General features: G+C 41.6%; 1 protein-coding gene and 1 pseudogene across 1 annotated transcript; both read left to right on the forward strand.

Annotated features, from left to right (window-relative positions):
* The first annotated feature begins 309 nt into the window (after window positions 1-309).
* LOC107388542 (carbohydrate sulfotransferase 6-like) lies at window positions 310-3,261 on the forward strand (annotated as a pseudogene).
* A 3,784-nt stretch (window positions 3,262-7,045) lies between these two features.
* On the forward strand, window positions 7,046-13,714 carry LOC107389282 (carbohydrate sulfotransferase 5). Its single transcript, XM_015965346.3, has 2 exons — window positions 7,046-7,114; window positions 11,923-13,714. Exon 2 carries the CDS (start codon window positions 11,925-11,927, stop codon window positions 13,077-13,079), a length of 1,155 nt encoding a protein of 384 aa, XP_015820832.3. The 5' UTR covers window positions 7,046-7,114; window positions 11,923-11,924; the 3' UTR covers window positions 13,080-13,714.
* The last annotated feature ends 2,984 nt before the right edge of the window (window positions 13,715-16,698 follow it).

Here is a 16,698-nt window from a genome sequence, read left to right on the forward strand (position 1 = left end):
AGCTTAGCGAACATTCTGAGTTGCTGTTGGTGGCATTCGAGGTCACCGACTGGAAAGTCCAGTTTGCACACATGTAAATCTACACGTTGTAAGTAGTTTTAAAAAATCCAGCCCCTACACACGTCGATAAAAGATGTGAACATAAAACTTTTATTTTTATTTATTTATTTTTTATTTTTTGGGAAATAGGAAATGTTTGAGTAAAACTTAGTCATCACCTAATATGTGTGTGATTCAGTTTTGGTGCAAATAAAAATTCATCAATTTCAGTTCTCCAATCTTTCTTTGAGAATTACAAATAATTGTGTATTTCTAACAGAATAAAAAAGCAAAATAAACAACAGCAATAATAATAATCATTGAGGCAAAGCCTGGTTTTGTTTTTGCTTCTCCTGCAGTATCATTTCTGTCTTTTTTTCCCCCGCAGACAAAACAGGAATACGTTTTCTCCAACGCTTGGAGCTGACACTAATACACAGCCATGAGGTGCTACTTCAGACATTCCTTTAAAAAGCTGCTTTTCTTGCTGGTTCTGCACGGGGGAGCGGTGCTCCTGTTCTCCAGCTGGTGCCTTCAGCTACGTTCCTGTGACTCTGCCCCAACTGGGGGAAAAGTTCATGTCCTGTTGCTGTCGTCATGGCGATCAGGTTCGTCCTTCCTGGGTCAGGTTTCAGCCAGCACCGGTCTGTTTTCTACCTGATGGAGCCCGCTTGGCACGTGTGGACTGGGCCGCAGAAGCCTAGAAGAAACTTCCTCCGGATGGCTGTGAGGGATTGCCTCCAGAGTCTTTACCAGTGAGACTTCTCAGTGATGGATGCGTATCTCCCAGAGAACCATCGTCTTTCCTCTTTATTCATGTGGACAGAAAGTCGAGCTCTGTGCTCACATCCGGTCTGCTCCATCACAGCAACCAATGAGATTCGGTGCCTTCAGAAATGTGGAGCTGCAGGTCTGCAGAAGGCAGAGCAGGCCTGCAGCTCACACAGTCATGTGGTGATGAAAGAAACACGGATATCTGAGCTGGAATCTCTTCTTCCTCTTTTGCTAGACCCTACCCTGGATCTCCACATCATCCATCTGGTTGCCCACGGGCTGTTCTGAGATCTCGAGAGGCGTCTGTCTTTTTACCTCGCAGAGACAGCGCCTGGGACGTAATTTTGGGGGGGGACGGGTGGGACATGTCCCCCCCACTTTTTCAAAAGGCAGTTTTGGTCCCCTGCACTTTTTTCCGTCCAAAAACAATGTTACGCTCCATTAAATGGATTTGGTTGAGCACTAGGACCGAAACGGAAACCGGTTTCCTATTAGACCCGCCCAAAAGCTAATCTATTGGCTCTGCTGATACTTGCTAACGTATTATTGGCTGTTGCTGCTGTCACTCAAGTTGTAAACAGTCAGAACGTGCTCACGTTGTTTTGCTAGTTTGTAGCCGCTAGGGAACACCGGTACTGAGTCACATCGTCAACTAGACGCTGTGTGATATCAGAGCTCAGCTCAGCTTCCATTACATAACATTTGAATAAGTGTTCATTTGTGAGTCTTTGGTAGTTAGACACAGCCAGGAGGCAGCATGTCAAGAAAACGAAAAGTGGATATAAGAGACTTCTTTCAAAGTCTAAACGTAAGTTGGAACATGTGACACCCCTGCATTAAGCTCAGACTCACCTCCTCCTTCACAAACATACTCAAAACTAACTTTTACAAACTCATCTCCTCCACATAACTGACTCCTCAGACACAATTTATTCGTATTATTATAATTATTTTTTTTATTATTACTATTATCATCATAATTATTATTACTAGTAGTAGTAGTAGTAGAAGTGTAACTTCAAAATTTTATCATTTAACTTTATTGTAAACTTATCTATTGCAATGTATATGTTGACATTAAAAAGCTCTGAAAAATGAACAGTATCATCATCGTCAACAGATTTTTTTAAGCTTAATGTCAAAGATGTACACTTTTCATTAGATTTATCTTATTTTTTCCATTTATTTTTTGTGTGTTGAAATGCAACAACTGTTTAAACACTTTTAAGGGAAAAACATATTTAATATGTTTTTATACACTCAAATGTTAGGGTGATGATCATGTGTAAAACATTAGTTCAGCATGTCCTCTAACACAGCAAATGAACAAACGGCCAGATCTCAGGAGGACCGTTTATGTATAAATAATTTTTATACTTTTGACTAGGCCTGGGAATGTAACACATTTTGCTGGACGATATTTTGTCCAACAAATTGTTGATGATAAACGATATCATTGTCAACATTATCTAGACCAAAATAACCACTAATATAATGTTAATATATCATAATAATGCAAGTACACCCTTTAAAATGCAACAAATAAACCTTCATTTAACATTGAAATATCCAGAACCAGAACTTCTAAATGAATAAAAATAACAAACAAAAATTAAATAAAAATGTAATCTCACTCCCTGTTAGAAAATGTTGCACCAAAAACAATAAAAAAAGACCCAAAACAATAAATACAATGGCCTATCCATTGTCAACAGCCAAAACTGCTCTTCAATAATGATAATAAATAAAAATAATAATAGAGTTGTACATTTTTAAACTTTGATATATATATATATATATTGAGGATGGAAAAATTATTGAGTTGGGCACGTGACGTGTCAAGGGGTCTTTACATAAAACCCCCCACCCCAAATCCGCACAAGCCTGCTGTGTCCCCCCCACTTCTGAAATCAAAATTTCGTCCCTGGACAGCGCTGTAGTCCTGGAGCAGCTGAACTTCAGTACAAAGAGATGCAGGAGATCTGCAGTAGTCATGTCCTCATTAATAAAAGGGATGTCCTGGAGCCTCCACTCTTCCTGAAAGGCCGCTGCAAACTGGTTCGCTATGAAGACGTTGTTCGCAGTCCGCTGAAGGAGATCCGTGGTATTTATGAGTTTGTTGGTTTGGATTTGAGCGGGGAGATGGTCAGGTGGATCTACAAGGTGACTCATGGAGAAGGGAAAGGCAGCAGGAAGGAGGCTTTTCAAATTGTTTCTAGAAACGCCGCCCAGGTGTCTGAGGCCTGGCGCACCACGCTGCCTCACAGCAAAGTCAGCCTCATTCAGGAAGTCTGTAGAGAGGCCGCGATGCTGCTCGGCTACAGGACAGTCGGCAGTGAAGAAGAACAGACAGCACTTGACGTAGATCTGCTAGATCCACTGGAACCGTTTAAACTCAGCATCAGCATGAAGGCCGTCCAGGCTGCTGCTGGATTACTTCACAGATGAGCTTCGGTCCGTCACGAGTCTGAGTTTCACCGACTGACAGAAACATGGAAAAAGAATACAGCTGATAAGTTGATGTTGTTGAAGTGCTGTTTATTATGTGTTTGTTTGTGTGTTTTTGTGTGTGTGTGTGTGTGTGTGTGTGTGGGGGGGGTCTTTTTAGAAGATGCTCAGCTTTATAAAAATGACACCACTAATGTCGGAACAAGAAGCTCCTTGGAGCATCAGGTTTGGTTTCAGTTACACCTTCTGTCTGAATGTTTAGCTAAAGTAATTAAGGATCTATCATGAACTTATTTAGATATAATAATAATAATTGTTATTTTAGAGATTTGAAATATTTGCTTCAGGGAGACGTATACAGTCATTCAGTTAGTGTCACGGTGTAGGAGGTGGAGATGATGGACCATGTGTGGATGAGCTGAGCAGGAGGAAAAATGCAGGCTTCAGTAAAAGTAAAAATGGTTTAATGGCAGAATAGGATGAACAGGAAACACCAGCAAACAGCAACAATGAACTGACAAAGGACAGGGGCAAAACAGGTGGTTTAAATACAGAGGGCTAATTAGGGAAACATGGGCAGGTAAACGAGGGACAGGTGAGAACAATAAGGGCAATCACGGCAGGAGAGGAACAGTCAGGCGGGCAGGGGCAGATCGTGACAGTTAGTCACAAACTACTGACACTAATCCTAAACATGCCCCAAAGTTACCAAAAGAAGACACCAAAGAACCCACGTGTGCACCTTCAGGCACTTTAACTAGTTCAAAAACGTTCACTGAATCATGCGCTGATTGGATCTAAACCCCGTTATGAATACTAAAAAATTTCTACATTATTGACAATGAATGTGTTGATGTTTTGCCTCCCAGTTAAACCCTCAGCTGAGGACACAAACACGGGGCAGATGAGGTGTTGTCTCTGATCAGATCTGTCCACACACCTCATGGGTTGTCTAACGTGTTCACACATTATTTCCGCAGAACATTTCTGCATTTCCTTGTTGTTGTAAGGTATCGTTCTAGTTTTAAACTAGTGAAATTGTAGCTTTTTCCTTTTTTATTTTCCCCATTTGCCTCGTTTCTGATCAGCTTTATTCAATTCTCTGGTTTCATTTTATTGATTTTGTTTAATGCTCTGTGGTCTTTCTGCTGTTTAACCAGAAACAAGCAGACTTTTTTTCATTGTTGCAAAATCTTCAGCATTTTAGGTTCAAATTAATATTAATAAACTGCTTTTATGAGCAGAAAAGTTTCTTCTTGTCTTGAATTTCACTGTGGAGTGTTTTTTGATTTGGTTGAATTTGTATTTTGTTATATTTCCCTTTAATCCCACATTCATGAGGTCACGCCTGAGCTTCGTGACATCACACAGCTTTATGTAACAGCTTTAAAAATAACCAGGCCCGTGTTCGTTGTTAAGATTTTGTAAACTACTGAACTTGCAGACAGGAAATATGGCTCACGTTGCATCATTTCTAGTAACACTCCATTCAAGTACAGAACACTTTAACTGCCAGTAAAAAAGAGGCGGGACTCTAATCTCTGATCTAATTTTCTGACCTGCACGATGATCCAATGATGGTGGGGGAGGACGCCGGTCAGACCAGGCAGGCCCAAACGTATCGCGAGGGTCTGCTGGGAAAGTCTGGCAGAGTCTCCTGTCAGAAGGAGCTTCAATTCCCACCTCCGACAGAACTTCCAAAATGTTCCGGGGGAGGCGGGGGACATTGAGTCTGAATGGACCCTGTTCCGTGCCTCCATTGTTGAGGCCGCCGACCGGAGCTGTGGTTGCAGGATCGTCGGTGCCTGTCGTGGTGGCAACCCCCGAACCCGCTGGTGGACGCCGGCGGTTAGGGATGCTGAAGAAAAAGTCCCATCAGGTCTTTTTGGCCTGTGGGCTCCAGAGGCAGCAGACGGGTACCGGCGGTCCAAGCGGAACGCTGCTCGGGTGGTCGCAAAGGCAAAAACACGTGCGTGGGAGGAGTTCCATACGGCTTTGAGGAAATTCTGGTCCACCATCTGGCGCCTCAGGGGGAAAGCAGTGTGCTACCATCACTATCTATAGCGGGGACGGTGTGCTGCTGACCTGATACTTGAGTATCTCGGGGTCTTGTTAACGAGTGAGGCAAAACTGGAGCGTGAGATCGATAGGCGGATTGGTGCTGCATCTGCAGTGATGCGGGCGTTGTACCGGTCTGTCGTGGTGAAGAGAGAGCTGAGTCAGAAGGCGAAGCTCTCGATTTACCGGTCGATCTACGTTCCTACCCTCACCTATGGTCACGAGCTTTGGGTAGAGACCGAAAGAACGAGATCGCGGATACAAGCGGCCGAAATGAGTTTTCTCCGCTGGGTGGCAGCTGGGCTCTCCCTTAGAGATAGGGTGAGAAGCTCGGTCATTCGGGAGGGGCTCGGAGTAGACCCGCTGCTCCTCCACATGGAGAGGAGCCATTTGAGGAGGCTCGAGCATCTGGTTAGGATGCCTCCTGGACGCCTCCCTGGTGAGGTTTTCCGGGCATGCCCAACCGGGAGGAGACCTAAAGGTAGACCCAGGACACGGTGGAGGAGGAGCTGGCCCAAGTGGCTGGGCAGAGGGAAGTCTGGGCCTCTCGCCTTAGGCTACTGCCCCCGCCACCCGACTCCGGATAAGCGGATGAAAATGGATGGATGGATGGATGGATGATGAACCGATCACTGATTAAATTAGCCATACTGGTTTAATTTTTGTCTTCTGTAGTTAAAAAAAACTGCAAGACAAAAGGACTTGTAAGGTTAGGATGTGTGCTTGGATTGTAAAGCACCTTGGGGGGTTGTAGAACTAAAGGGGGTCCTATGTGAATACAGGCCATTTACAATTATATTCGAGTAGAACATGTCACCCACATTCTGACCAGAAGACGACTTTAAAAATCTACTTGTTGTTTGTGTCCGTGTTAACAACTGTTAGGTTTATTTAATTTGGGAGCCCAACTGTTGCAGGTATCAGTTATTTTATAAAGAAAGAAAAAACACAGAAAAATGTGAGAAACGTTTAGCTTCTGGAAGATTTTGGGGCACACGGGTTGAGCTAGTGCTAATGCATTAAAAGAAGGGGAATTCTGGTTTTATTTTTTTTATTTTTTCATGCAGGAGTGCTTCAATGAAAGAGATGCAACTTTTTCATATTTTAAAATAATTTTCTTAAGCCAGTGTGCCCTAAATGCCCTTTACAGGGAAATGAAATGTCACTCAGACCCCACCGCCCCTGTGGCCAGAATACCGCACTTGCAACTTCAGAGTTGCTGATCTGGTTCCTGCTGGTGGGGTGAGCTGTGGAGCGAAGTGGAGCTGACATGACGGAGCTGCAGTCTGCTTCCAGCACATCTCCTGCATGTTTTAGATCTTTACCTCAGCTGGTTTGTTTTATTTAGTGATGCTTCAGAACGACTTGGTTTAAATTTCATTTTAGAAAGATTAAATATCCCCAATGAGCCACAATTGTTATACATAATTATACAAATATTATAAATGACAGATTTACTTTCTGAATAAATGCCTAAAAAGAAGTAACATGGCAAACAGCTGCAGTTTATTATTCTTATTTTGTTAACTTAATTTTTGCTTTTGACCTTTCTGACTAAAATGAACTGATCCTGATTGTGTAATCAGCTCTCCGTCTCTCTTTGTACCCACCCACTTCGAACCAGGGCCAATCAGAAACTGCTCCCATGTTCCGTTCGTCACTAATCCAGACATTCAGCATTTTTGTCATCGTCACTGAAATCCTGACTTTTTGTGGTTATCTAGTATGCCTTTAGGGTGAAGGTGGTACTTGAGACCTGTCCACAGACTGCTGCAGGAGGATCCACAGCTAAAAGGTATATTATTATTATTATTATTAATAATAATAATTATTATTATTATCATGATTATCAACAATAATATTATTAATACAAGCGTCTGAAGTTGACCGAGCTGACCATGTGTTAAATTTCATCACTGTATCCCAAAATATGTTCTTACTGGACAATCTGCTGCTATAGCAGTTTAGATTAGATTTGTAACTAATGTCTAAAACAGTTTAATAAAATAATATTTTTTACAACTGTATAAAAAAGACTCGGGGGGGAAAAAAAGTACAGACATGGCAACATTTTAAAATTTTATGAATAAAATTTGGTTAGATGGTGTCTAAACAAGACCAGAGGTCGGGATCCACAGATTTTCTTCTTTCCTATTCATTTGCTCTTTCCCTTTCCTTACATTTTAAAATCACAACTGTCGTTTATTTTCTCATTTTAAACACATTTTTAGTCATTTTTTGAAATATTTTTTATTTTTATTTATTTTTTTGTTTTTGTTTTTGTGAACTGCTTTGTGACTTTTATCCCAAGAGGTGCTGCTTTCTTTCTTTCTTTCTTTCTTTCTTTCTTTCTTTCTTTCTTTCTTTCTTTCTTTCTTTCTTTCTTTCTTTCTTTCTTTCTTTCTTTCTTTCTTTCTTTCTTTCTTTCTTTCTTTCTTTCTTTCTTTCTTTCTCTTTCTTTCTTTCTTTCTTTCTAAATGGATACGTAATGATGACCAATATCTAGCCTTCCATTTTTATCCAAAGTCCTGGAGAAAACAGTGGCCTATCAAGTATGTGAGCATCTAAACACTAATGATCTGTCTGAGGAATTTCAGTCTGGTTTTAGAGAGTATCACAGCACTGAAACTGCATTAGTGAGAGTTACAAATGATATTTTCATGGGTTTAGATAAGAATCTTGTGTCTGGTCTAGTCTTGTTAGATCTCAGTGCTGCCTTTGACACAGTTGATCACAATATTCAGAAAAGGAAAATGCTTAGTCAATCACCTGACCTGAACAGCATTAAATTCATCCCCGAGAACAAAGTAAGGAGCCTTGGTGTTATCTTTGACCAGGACATATCCCAGGTTAAACAGGTTTGTAGGATTTCCTTCTTCCACCTTCGGAATATTGCTAAGATTAGAAGCATCCTTTCCAGGAGTGATGCTGAAAAACTAGTTCATGCATTTATTACATCAAGACTGGATTACTGTAATCCATTACTCTCAGGAAGTCCACAGAATGTAGTTAAAAGTCTTCAGCTTGTCCAAAATACTGCAGCTAGAGTTCTGATGAGAATTAAAACGAGAGATCATATCTCTCCTGTCTTAGCTTCCCTACATTGGCTACCTGTGAAATTCAGAATAGATTTTAAGATCCTCCTTCCAGGTAGAGAAGCCAGAGCCGGGCTGCCTAGTGCAGCAGACTGAATGCTCCATTCTGTTAAGGAGTTGTTTTACACATTCTATATAGAATCTGGCTCTCTTCTTGTTGTGAAACATTAAGGTTATTGGTCCTCAAGCTGGGGTTCTAGGATCCCCCGAGAGTCTGTGAGCGATCCTTTTGGGGTCCATGAAACACCTTTTGGGGACCGTGAATGACTGCATGTGCACATGCTTGAATCAATTAGCACAAGGGACATAACGGAATCAGCAGAGGCCATAACCGTTAGCGTTAGCAACACCACCATGCAGCAGAACTCCTCCAGGCTTGTGTTACTTGTGGAGATAAAACATCCATGTTGCAAGTCAGTGGTAGAGTTGCGTTGCTGTTGTCCAGTCCGGGGAGAGATGTCCAAATATCAGCAAACAAGACTCCTGAAGCTCAGCTGTGATGTGGGAAATTTTGAGGTCAGGGAAATGGTGCACCGGTATATCAACCTTGCTCGTTCCACCTCTTTCCACCGATACCAAAACAGAGGAACCGGTGTCTCCACCACCAGCTCCTTGGTGTTTCTGGTGTTTATCAGGCAGTGGTTCTGCTGACACCAGTCCACAAACTCTGTGTCCCCTGTTTGTACTCTGAGTCATCCTCATCAGTGATGAGGCCAAAGTGTAGAGGAAGAAGAAGATGGTGCCAGCAGAGTTCCCTGTGGTGCCCCTTGTACTGCAGAGAAGCCTGTCAGAGACGCAACCCTGAGATAACAAACTGAGATAACATTCTGTGAGGTAGTTAAGTTACTGGAGAAATCCAAAAACGTGATCCTAGCAGTGCTTCCAGGTGCCTCCAGGTGAGTCACAGGTGTATGTAAGAGGTAGATGAAGACACCTTCTACCTTGATGACAAGCTTGTAGGCTAAGTGCAGCAGATCCGATGGAGACCTCAGCAGGGGGTGAAGGTGGTTGAGAACTAGCCTCTTGGAGGTTTTTGTCAGATGTGAGGTCAGCGCTTCCAGCCTGTAGCTGCTGAGAACTTTTGGGTGTGAAACCTTGGCACCGGAGGTCTTCCACAGCTGTGGTACTTTCCCAGCTTCAGCCTCATGCTGAACATGTCCCTTGATGCCACAGAGCTGGTCTGAGCACCACCTCAGGAGCCTGGAGCTAATATCGTCTGGCCTTTGATTTTTTTTTCTTTTGTAGTTTCAGGAGAAATATAAAAGGGTTTTGTGAATTTGCTTGAATAATATAAATCAATTAAATCCCCTAGATTTGATTGGTTGATTGCTTTCTTGTTTTTTGGTCTTGAAAATACATTTCAGTTCGTTAGCAGCAACATGAACAGTATGGTTGCTCTGTTACGTAGATGGATTTTACAAACGGTGCTAACACGTCTGATTTTTAGTAAATTTAGAAAATGATCCTTGTGCTGACACTTCCTGTTGTCAGCCAGCCGGGTGAGGGCGGAGGCGGCTTCTGACGCGCTTCTATTCATAAATCAAACCTCTTTTTGTCTGTGCGTTAGCCTTGTTTATTTTCTTTTACGAGCATTAGCTGGCCTTTCACATGATGCGGTTCCAAGGATAGTAGTGCTCCCAGTTGATCGTCACAAAAAAGAAGTATATCGTGCCATGGTGTCGCGAGCGGTAAAAACCGTATGCTCATCCCACCACCCATGCGTAATCGGCTCTCTCGAAACACCTGAGGACCCACTTACATCACATGTGACGCACCCGACACCACCACCACCACTGATGAAAGCCCAACCCACAAAATAAAAGGCTCCTACAATCCTTGTAGCTAAACTAAATGGATAATTTGGTCATTTAAAAGTGACGTTTGATCAGTTTTTCCTTTGTTGATTAGTCATTAGTGGCGGATTCCCAGTATTTAAAAAATGACTTTTGTCCCAATTAAAAGTTAACAAAACACAAATATTATGTATATTTGTTTGTTTGTTTTTTTCCTTTACAGAAGACTTTACCTGCTTTTTTTTGTTTGGCCTCACATTTATAACTGCAGTTGAGGGAAACATGAAACCTCTCAGAGGGCTACAAAAAAACACACAGGCCACACTTTGGACACCGAGTTTCTGAAATGAACAATTTCATACTGACAGAGTTTATTACAAAACATAATAAGTGCAAAAATTCGAACATATAATAAAAGTTTTTCTATAATTTCAACAGCAGGTTGTTTTTCTGAAAGGGTCAGATTTTTTATGAGTTTTGGTTTTGCTGCAGATTAATGTAGTTTTCCTTTAACCTGAACTCCAGGCAAGACTGCTTTGTGTACAAACATTTTATACACACAGACAAATGCTTTCAGGAGCAAGAAAAACATACTAGACATAACATGAATGACATTTAAAATACACAAATAAAGTTTCATTGAAAAGGCGACCATGCAACCTTTTCATGAATACATTTCTTGAGCCAGTTTGTGCTAAAACGACCCTTGACAGGGTTAATGAAATGTCACTCACACCCCCCACCGCCCTCTTTGGCCAGAATACCGCATTTGCAACTTCAGAGTTGCGGTCCTGTCCCTGTTAGTGAAGTGGAGCAGACATGTCAGCGCTGCTTCCAGCACCTTTCCTGATTCGTCTGATTAAGTGAGGAACCGCTCCTGTAGAAACTAATGAAGGATGAGGAGACATTCAGCTGTTACATTAAGGTGTTAGAAAGACAAACGCACAGTGAGGAGGAGAGTTTCACTTTCACGTTTACTCATGGACTCTAGGAGCTGCTAAAAGCAAACCAAAACTCTGTTTTAAAAGAGAGAAGACAAAAAGGAAGACTGAGCAGTTACAGCGCAGAAGGTGCAGCGTAAAAAACAACTACTTAGAGGCAGGTGAATACATTAAAGTTATCCCTTTTTATGTAAAAGTTGCTAAAGTTGGGTCAGATTTGGTCACAAGGAAGCTAACTATGAGCAGCACAGCTGAAAGCAGCTTCACCCTGTTTGGTTCTGACCCGTGTGACTGAAACAGCTGATAGTTTTCTTCAGTTCTGCCAGGAAATCTGGAGCTCAAGTCACTAGCGATGTTCTAAACTCTGAGATCAGCGACCTCAGCTGTTGTTCGTTTTTCCACAGGATGGAACGTTTCGTTCTCACGCCTGCATGTTCTAAAAGCTTCGTTGCCAACCATTTTATTCCAGTCTTCATTCCAAAGACGAGATAAGATCAAACCGTAAAGAACGATGCTTTTGTTTAAAGAGACTTGCTGCATGAGATAAAAAACCTGCTGCGACACTAGCTTGCTTTTGAAACTGTTGTTTGTTTGGAGCTTTCAAGTTTATGATCAAAGAAATAAAATCAAGTAGATGTTAGCAAACATCAGTGAACAACTCAAAGGAAAGCCACCTTTTAGGTGGATAACCAAGAAGAGGTGAATAAACATGCATTTAGATCAAACTCGTTAAAATTTCACCTTAATGTTAACTTTTTGTTTTTCTTTCCACAGCCATGAATTTTTGCTACAGGGCTAACCTCAACACCATGCTGATGCTAGTTTTACTGCTGGGGGGGACAGTTATCATGTCCTACAGCTGGTACCTTCATCAAAGTCCTCACAACACTCCCCTCCCTCAAAGAAAAGTTCACGTCTTGTTGCTGTCGTCGTGGCGATCAGGTTCCTCTTTCCTGGGCCAGGTTTTCAGTCAGCACGCGTCGGTTTTCTATCTGATGGAGCCCGGTTGGCACGTGTGGACCAGAGTGCAGAAATCTGGAGCCCGGCTCCTCCGGATGGCTGTGAGGGATTGTCTCCGGAGTCTCTACCAGTGTGACTTCTCAGTGATGGATGCCTATCTCCCAGAAGACCACCGTGTTTCCTCCTTGTTTATGTGGTATGAGAGTCGTGCTCTGTGCTCGCCGCCCGCCTGCAACATCACAGCAACCAATGAAACTCAGTGTCGTCAGAAATGTGACGCTCGAGGTCTGCAGAGGGCGGAGCAGGCCTGCAGCACATACAGTCACGTGGTGTTAAAAGAAACCCGACTGTTTGAGCTGGAGTCCCTTTATCCTCTTCTGCAAGACCCCAACCTGGATCTCCGCATCGTTCATCTGGTGCGGGACCCGCGGGCCGTGATGCGGTCAAGAGCGGAGTCAGCTAAGTCCTTAGAGAAAGATACGGCAACAGCCCTGGAACAACAAAACATGACTAAATTTGAAGTTCAGTTCAAAGTGATGCAGGAGATCTGCCGGAGCCACGTTCGTATTTATGAGACGGCCATCCTGAAACCACCTCCATTCCTAAAAGGCCGCTACAGACTGGTTCGCTATGAAGACGTGGCACGCAACCCGCTGAAGGAGGTCAGGGACATTTATGACTTTGTTGGTTTGAAGATGACTCCAGAGATGAGTGACTGGATCTACCAGAAGACCCATGGAAAAGGAAAAGGGACGGTGAAGGAGGCTTTTCAAGTTGTGTCTAGAAACGCTACCCAGGTCTCTGAGGCGTGGCGCACCATGCTGCCTCACTTCAAGGTCAAGCGTGTTCAGAAAGCATGTAAAGAGGCCATGTCGCTGCTCGGCTACAGGACAGTCCGCAATATTAAGGAGCAGAACAAACTAGACGTAGATCTGTTAGTTCCACGGGAGCCACATCAGTTCAAGTGGTAACCAGCAGAGAAACGCCCCAAAGGTCAAAGAAAGAACCACCTGCTTCATGGAGTAGAGCCTCCGCTCACCACAAGGTGGATTTCTATGGACACAGATGACAATGTACATTAACACAGATCATCTAAGTAAGAGCTCAGGGGTTTGACTAATTTGACATATTTTACAACTGTTGTCCTGTTCAGTGCTTCTCGTAAAACGAGGTTCGTCACATTGAAAGTTAAAAGAATCCTGCCGTTTTCAGACGTGACAGATGTGAGCTCTGACATGAGGGTCCTGAACGCTCAGAGATGGGAAATGGCCTGTGTTTGAACAGGGCCTTCTAGTGCTCTACAGCCACCCAAGGCGCTTTACAAGACAGTCATGCAGTGCCAAAGCCGCCCTGAGACGCGCTGACGGAAGCTCGGCTGGTGCTGCCGGACCCTTCGACCAAAACCAGCAAAAATAAAATGTTTGCATTAAACCAGTGTAGATAAAATGCTGTGATGTCACCTGTTCCTTACTTTATTTGCTGCTCATTTGTTTTTCCCCATTTTTCCCAATTATTATTATCATTATTTTATGCTTTCAGTTTTACCTGATTTTCTTCTGCTTTCATCGTTTCTGGTAGAGAAATCGTTTATGAACTATTTTTAGGTTTCAGTCCTGCTTTCGTAGATTCCTGAAGCCTGTTGTTCCAAACTGAACCTGACATCTCATCATCCACAGTATGCACTGATTTTCATCAGACTTCCTGTAAGTTCGGCCTTGCTAAACTGGTACTTTGACTGGAGCTACGCATAAAAACAATCCCAATTGCTACACTTGCCTTCCCGGTGTAACAAAAACACATAAAAATTCCTACGACGAGTCTTGTGTTCATTGTCAAAGAGATGAAGTAAGACAAGGAAGTTTTGAACTGTCAAAAGTTTTTGTGTGTTTAGTGTCTCACATCACAGTAAATGCTTCAGACAGATCACAGCTTTATGGCTCAAGGTAATAGTTTAATTTACAAAAAGGTGCGTGTTTCATAAATATTTCTCAATAAAAGTAGACAATAAAACTTTAAACTATGCAGTTGTCATGTGATTTTGCAATTTAAGAGGAATAGAGGTGGGGTCTGGAGCCATAACATCCAAGGAAATACATTCAGGTGAATATGGTGCAAACGTTCATTTATGTCAGTAATTACACTTAGACTGAGAGACCATCTAAAGCTATATTCTAGTTCTTTTCTTATCCCGTTACAGTTTCTTACAAACTGTGTAAGAAAATAACAAAAAAATGGATTACAGACAAAAGAGAACATCTAAAGGCTCAGAAACCCTTTGCAGGTGTTCTGGATTCATCAGCTGATTAGATTGTGATAAGTAAGTAATTAAGTAAATTTATTTATATGGCACTCATCACAGACAGAAAATCACAAAGTGCTTCACAGAGATCAAAACAAAACTCATGGTAATGTCATAAAATCACAATGATAAAAACAAAGTCATAAAATTGTAGAAAACCAAAAAACAAATGAAAGATGATCACAAATTTGAGTTAAAAATTAGATAGTAAAAGATTTTGGTAAAAGCAGCTTTAAATAAAAGGATCTTAAGCTGTTTTTTTAAAGTGTCCAGACTGTCAATATCAAATCAAATCAAACTTTATTTATAAAGCACTTTTCATGCAAAGCAAGCAACACAAAGTGTTTAACAGATTAAAATGACCCATATAACCCACATTCTCTCTCTTTCCCACACTTAAAACAATTATGACAGTTTCACCTCCAATCCGCAAACCATTCCCAGGCACACACACACACACACACACACACACACACACACACACACACTCGTACATAGGGATGGGTACCTTTGACATTTGAATCGATACCGGTACTTAACGGTACCAATTTTCGATACTTTTGAGTGTTTAATATTTTAATTCTCTTTTATAATTAAATATATATTTTTCTCAATTCATAACTATAATTGATAAATATCACGATAAATAACATACAACTGTTTGTATTAACATCGTCCTTGTAGTTTTATAAGCTGATAATTAAACTGAGGCAAACATCTTTACTGTGAACTAAATTTACTGTGTATCTTCATTCCTTTTTCATTTGATTTTTCCTACTGGGAAGTTAGAATTTCCGAGGAGAAAGCGAACGCACCATTAGCCGATAACAACGGTGGCAATGGAAGCTAACATCAAGCTAACGTTATCTTAAACAGTTTATTTAGCTGCTGGAGCAGATTAAAATGATGATGCCTCACACTTAGATCGTTGTCGCTGGTTTCATCTTGACCCAATCACCCGTCGCATTTAGTAAAGTGAAGCCAAACTTTAGAGCGCGTTCATGTTCTTCTAGTCGGAAATTCGGAGTTCCGATGAGAAAGCGAACGCACCATTAGCGAAACGGAAGCTAACATATCAAGCTAACGTTACATTTTATTTACTTACCGGAGCAGATTAAGATGAGGATGTCTCACTTAGATTGTTGTCGCTGGTTTCATCATCAGTTACCCGCCATCACATTTAGTGAAGTGGACCCAAGCTTTAGCGTGCGTTCTTTCTACCATGCTGCTCTGTTTACAACTCGCTCACAGCGACCGACGACATAACGCTCTTGCGCATGCGCAGCTGTCTTGGCAAGTGAGTAGGACCTGGCTGCAGACATCAGCTGGTGTGTCGAGAGCAAGCGTGTCATTACTTTTACCGGAAAATCGACGAGCGAAAGACCTCGGCAGGAAGTTGGTCTTTTTTTGGCGGCCGCTACGTTGTTTTTGTTTCAACCATACTCGGCGGGTTTCAATTGAGGAAAGGTAAGGATAAGGATGATAGATAAAGAAAGAAAGATAAGTTCTTAGTTCTTAAATGTAGGCACTATAGCGTTTAAAGCTTTACCAGAGAATTATTGCAAAGGCACCGTGTTTCATAGCTAATTGTATCAATATTAACACGCAGTCTTAAAACGAATGCAGGGAGTTCACAAGCTAGCTAACACAAAAGCTACATAAATAAAGCTATCAGCAATTGTAGCTTAACTTTAACTTAGCTATTTGATTTTTCTGGTCTCCCTGTTTGTTAAAACAGTTAAAGTAATAATATTAACGTTATATATAATGTAGATATGATATAAAGACCACGATTTCTAATACTGACTTGACTGAAACGTTATTAATACCCTTTTTTTAAATTAAAAAGCGTAGATTTTCAGAGATTTGTAAGTGGTTTCAATCACTAGTTTTCATACGAGGCTAAAGTTAGCTTCTGATTCGGGAAATGGCTAAAGGGCTAATACACCCAATTTTTCTCTACTCTGACCATTTTTTTCTGCTCTAGCTCAAAACCTACAATACATACACTCTTCAAACCTGTTTTAGATTATTCTGGGCTCGTAGGAATGCATTAAACATAGTTTGTGATTTGTGAAACTTTCCTCTGATTTGTGAAACTTCAAAAAAGACAGATTTATGAATTTATTTTTCAGCATCTGGCCCACACTGGAACTGGTCCTGTGCACCCAGAAATAAAATGTATTTTCTGGACAAGCTTAGCTTTCAATATCTCTAAATATTTTTCAGTTATTGTGTGTGGTGTGCTGGGTCATTCTACTGTGGTTGCACAAATCAGGTGCAACAGGTAC

Source organism: Nothobranchius furzeri, chromosome 4, assembly GCF_043380555.1.
Source record: "Nothobranchius furzeri strain GRZ-AD chromosome 4, NfurGRZ-RIMD1, whole genome shotgun sequence".
NCBI classification, from domain to species: Eukaryota; Metazoa; Chordata; class Actinopteri; order Cyprinodontiformes; family Nothobranchiidae; genus Nothobranchius; species Nothobranchius furzeri.

What these genes read in the sequence shown, in the direction of transcription:
- LOC107389282 (XM_015965346.3), top strand. Translation starts at nt 11,925, where the DNA reads ATGAATTTTTGCTACAGGGCTAACCTCAACACCATGCTGATGCTAGTT.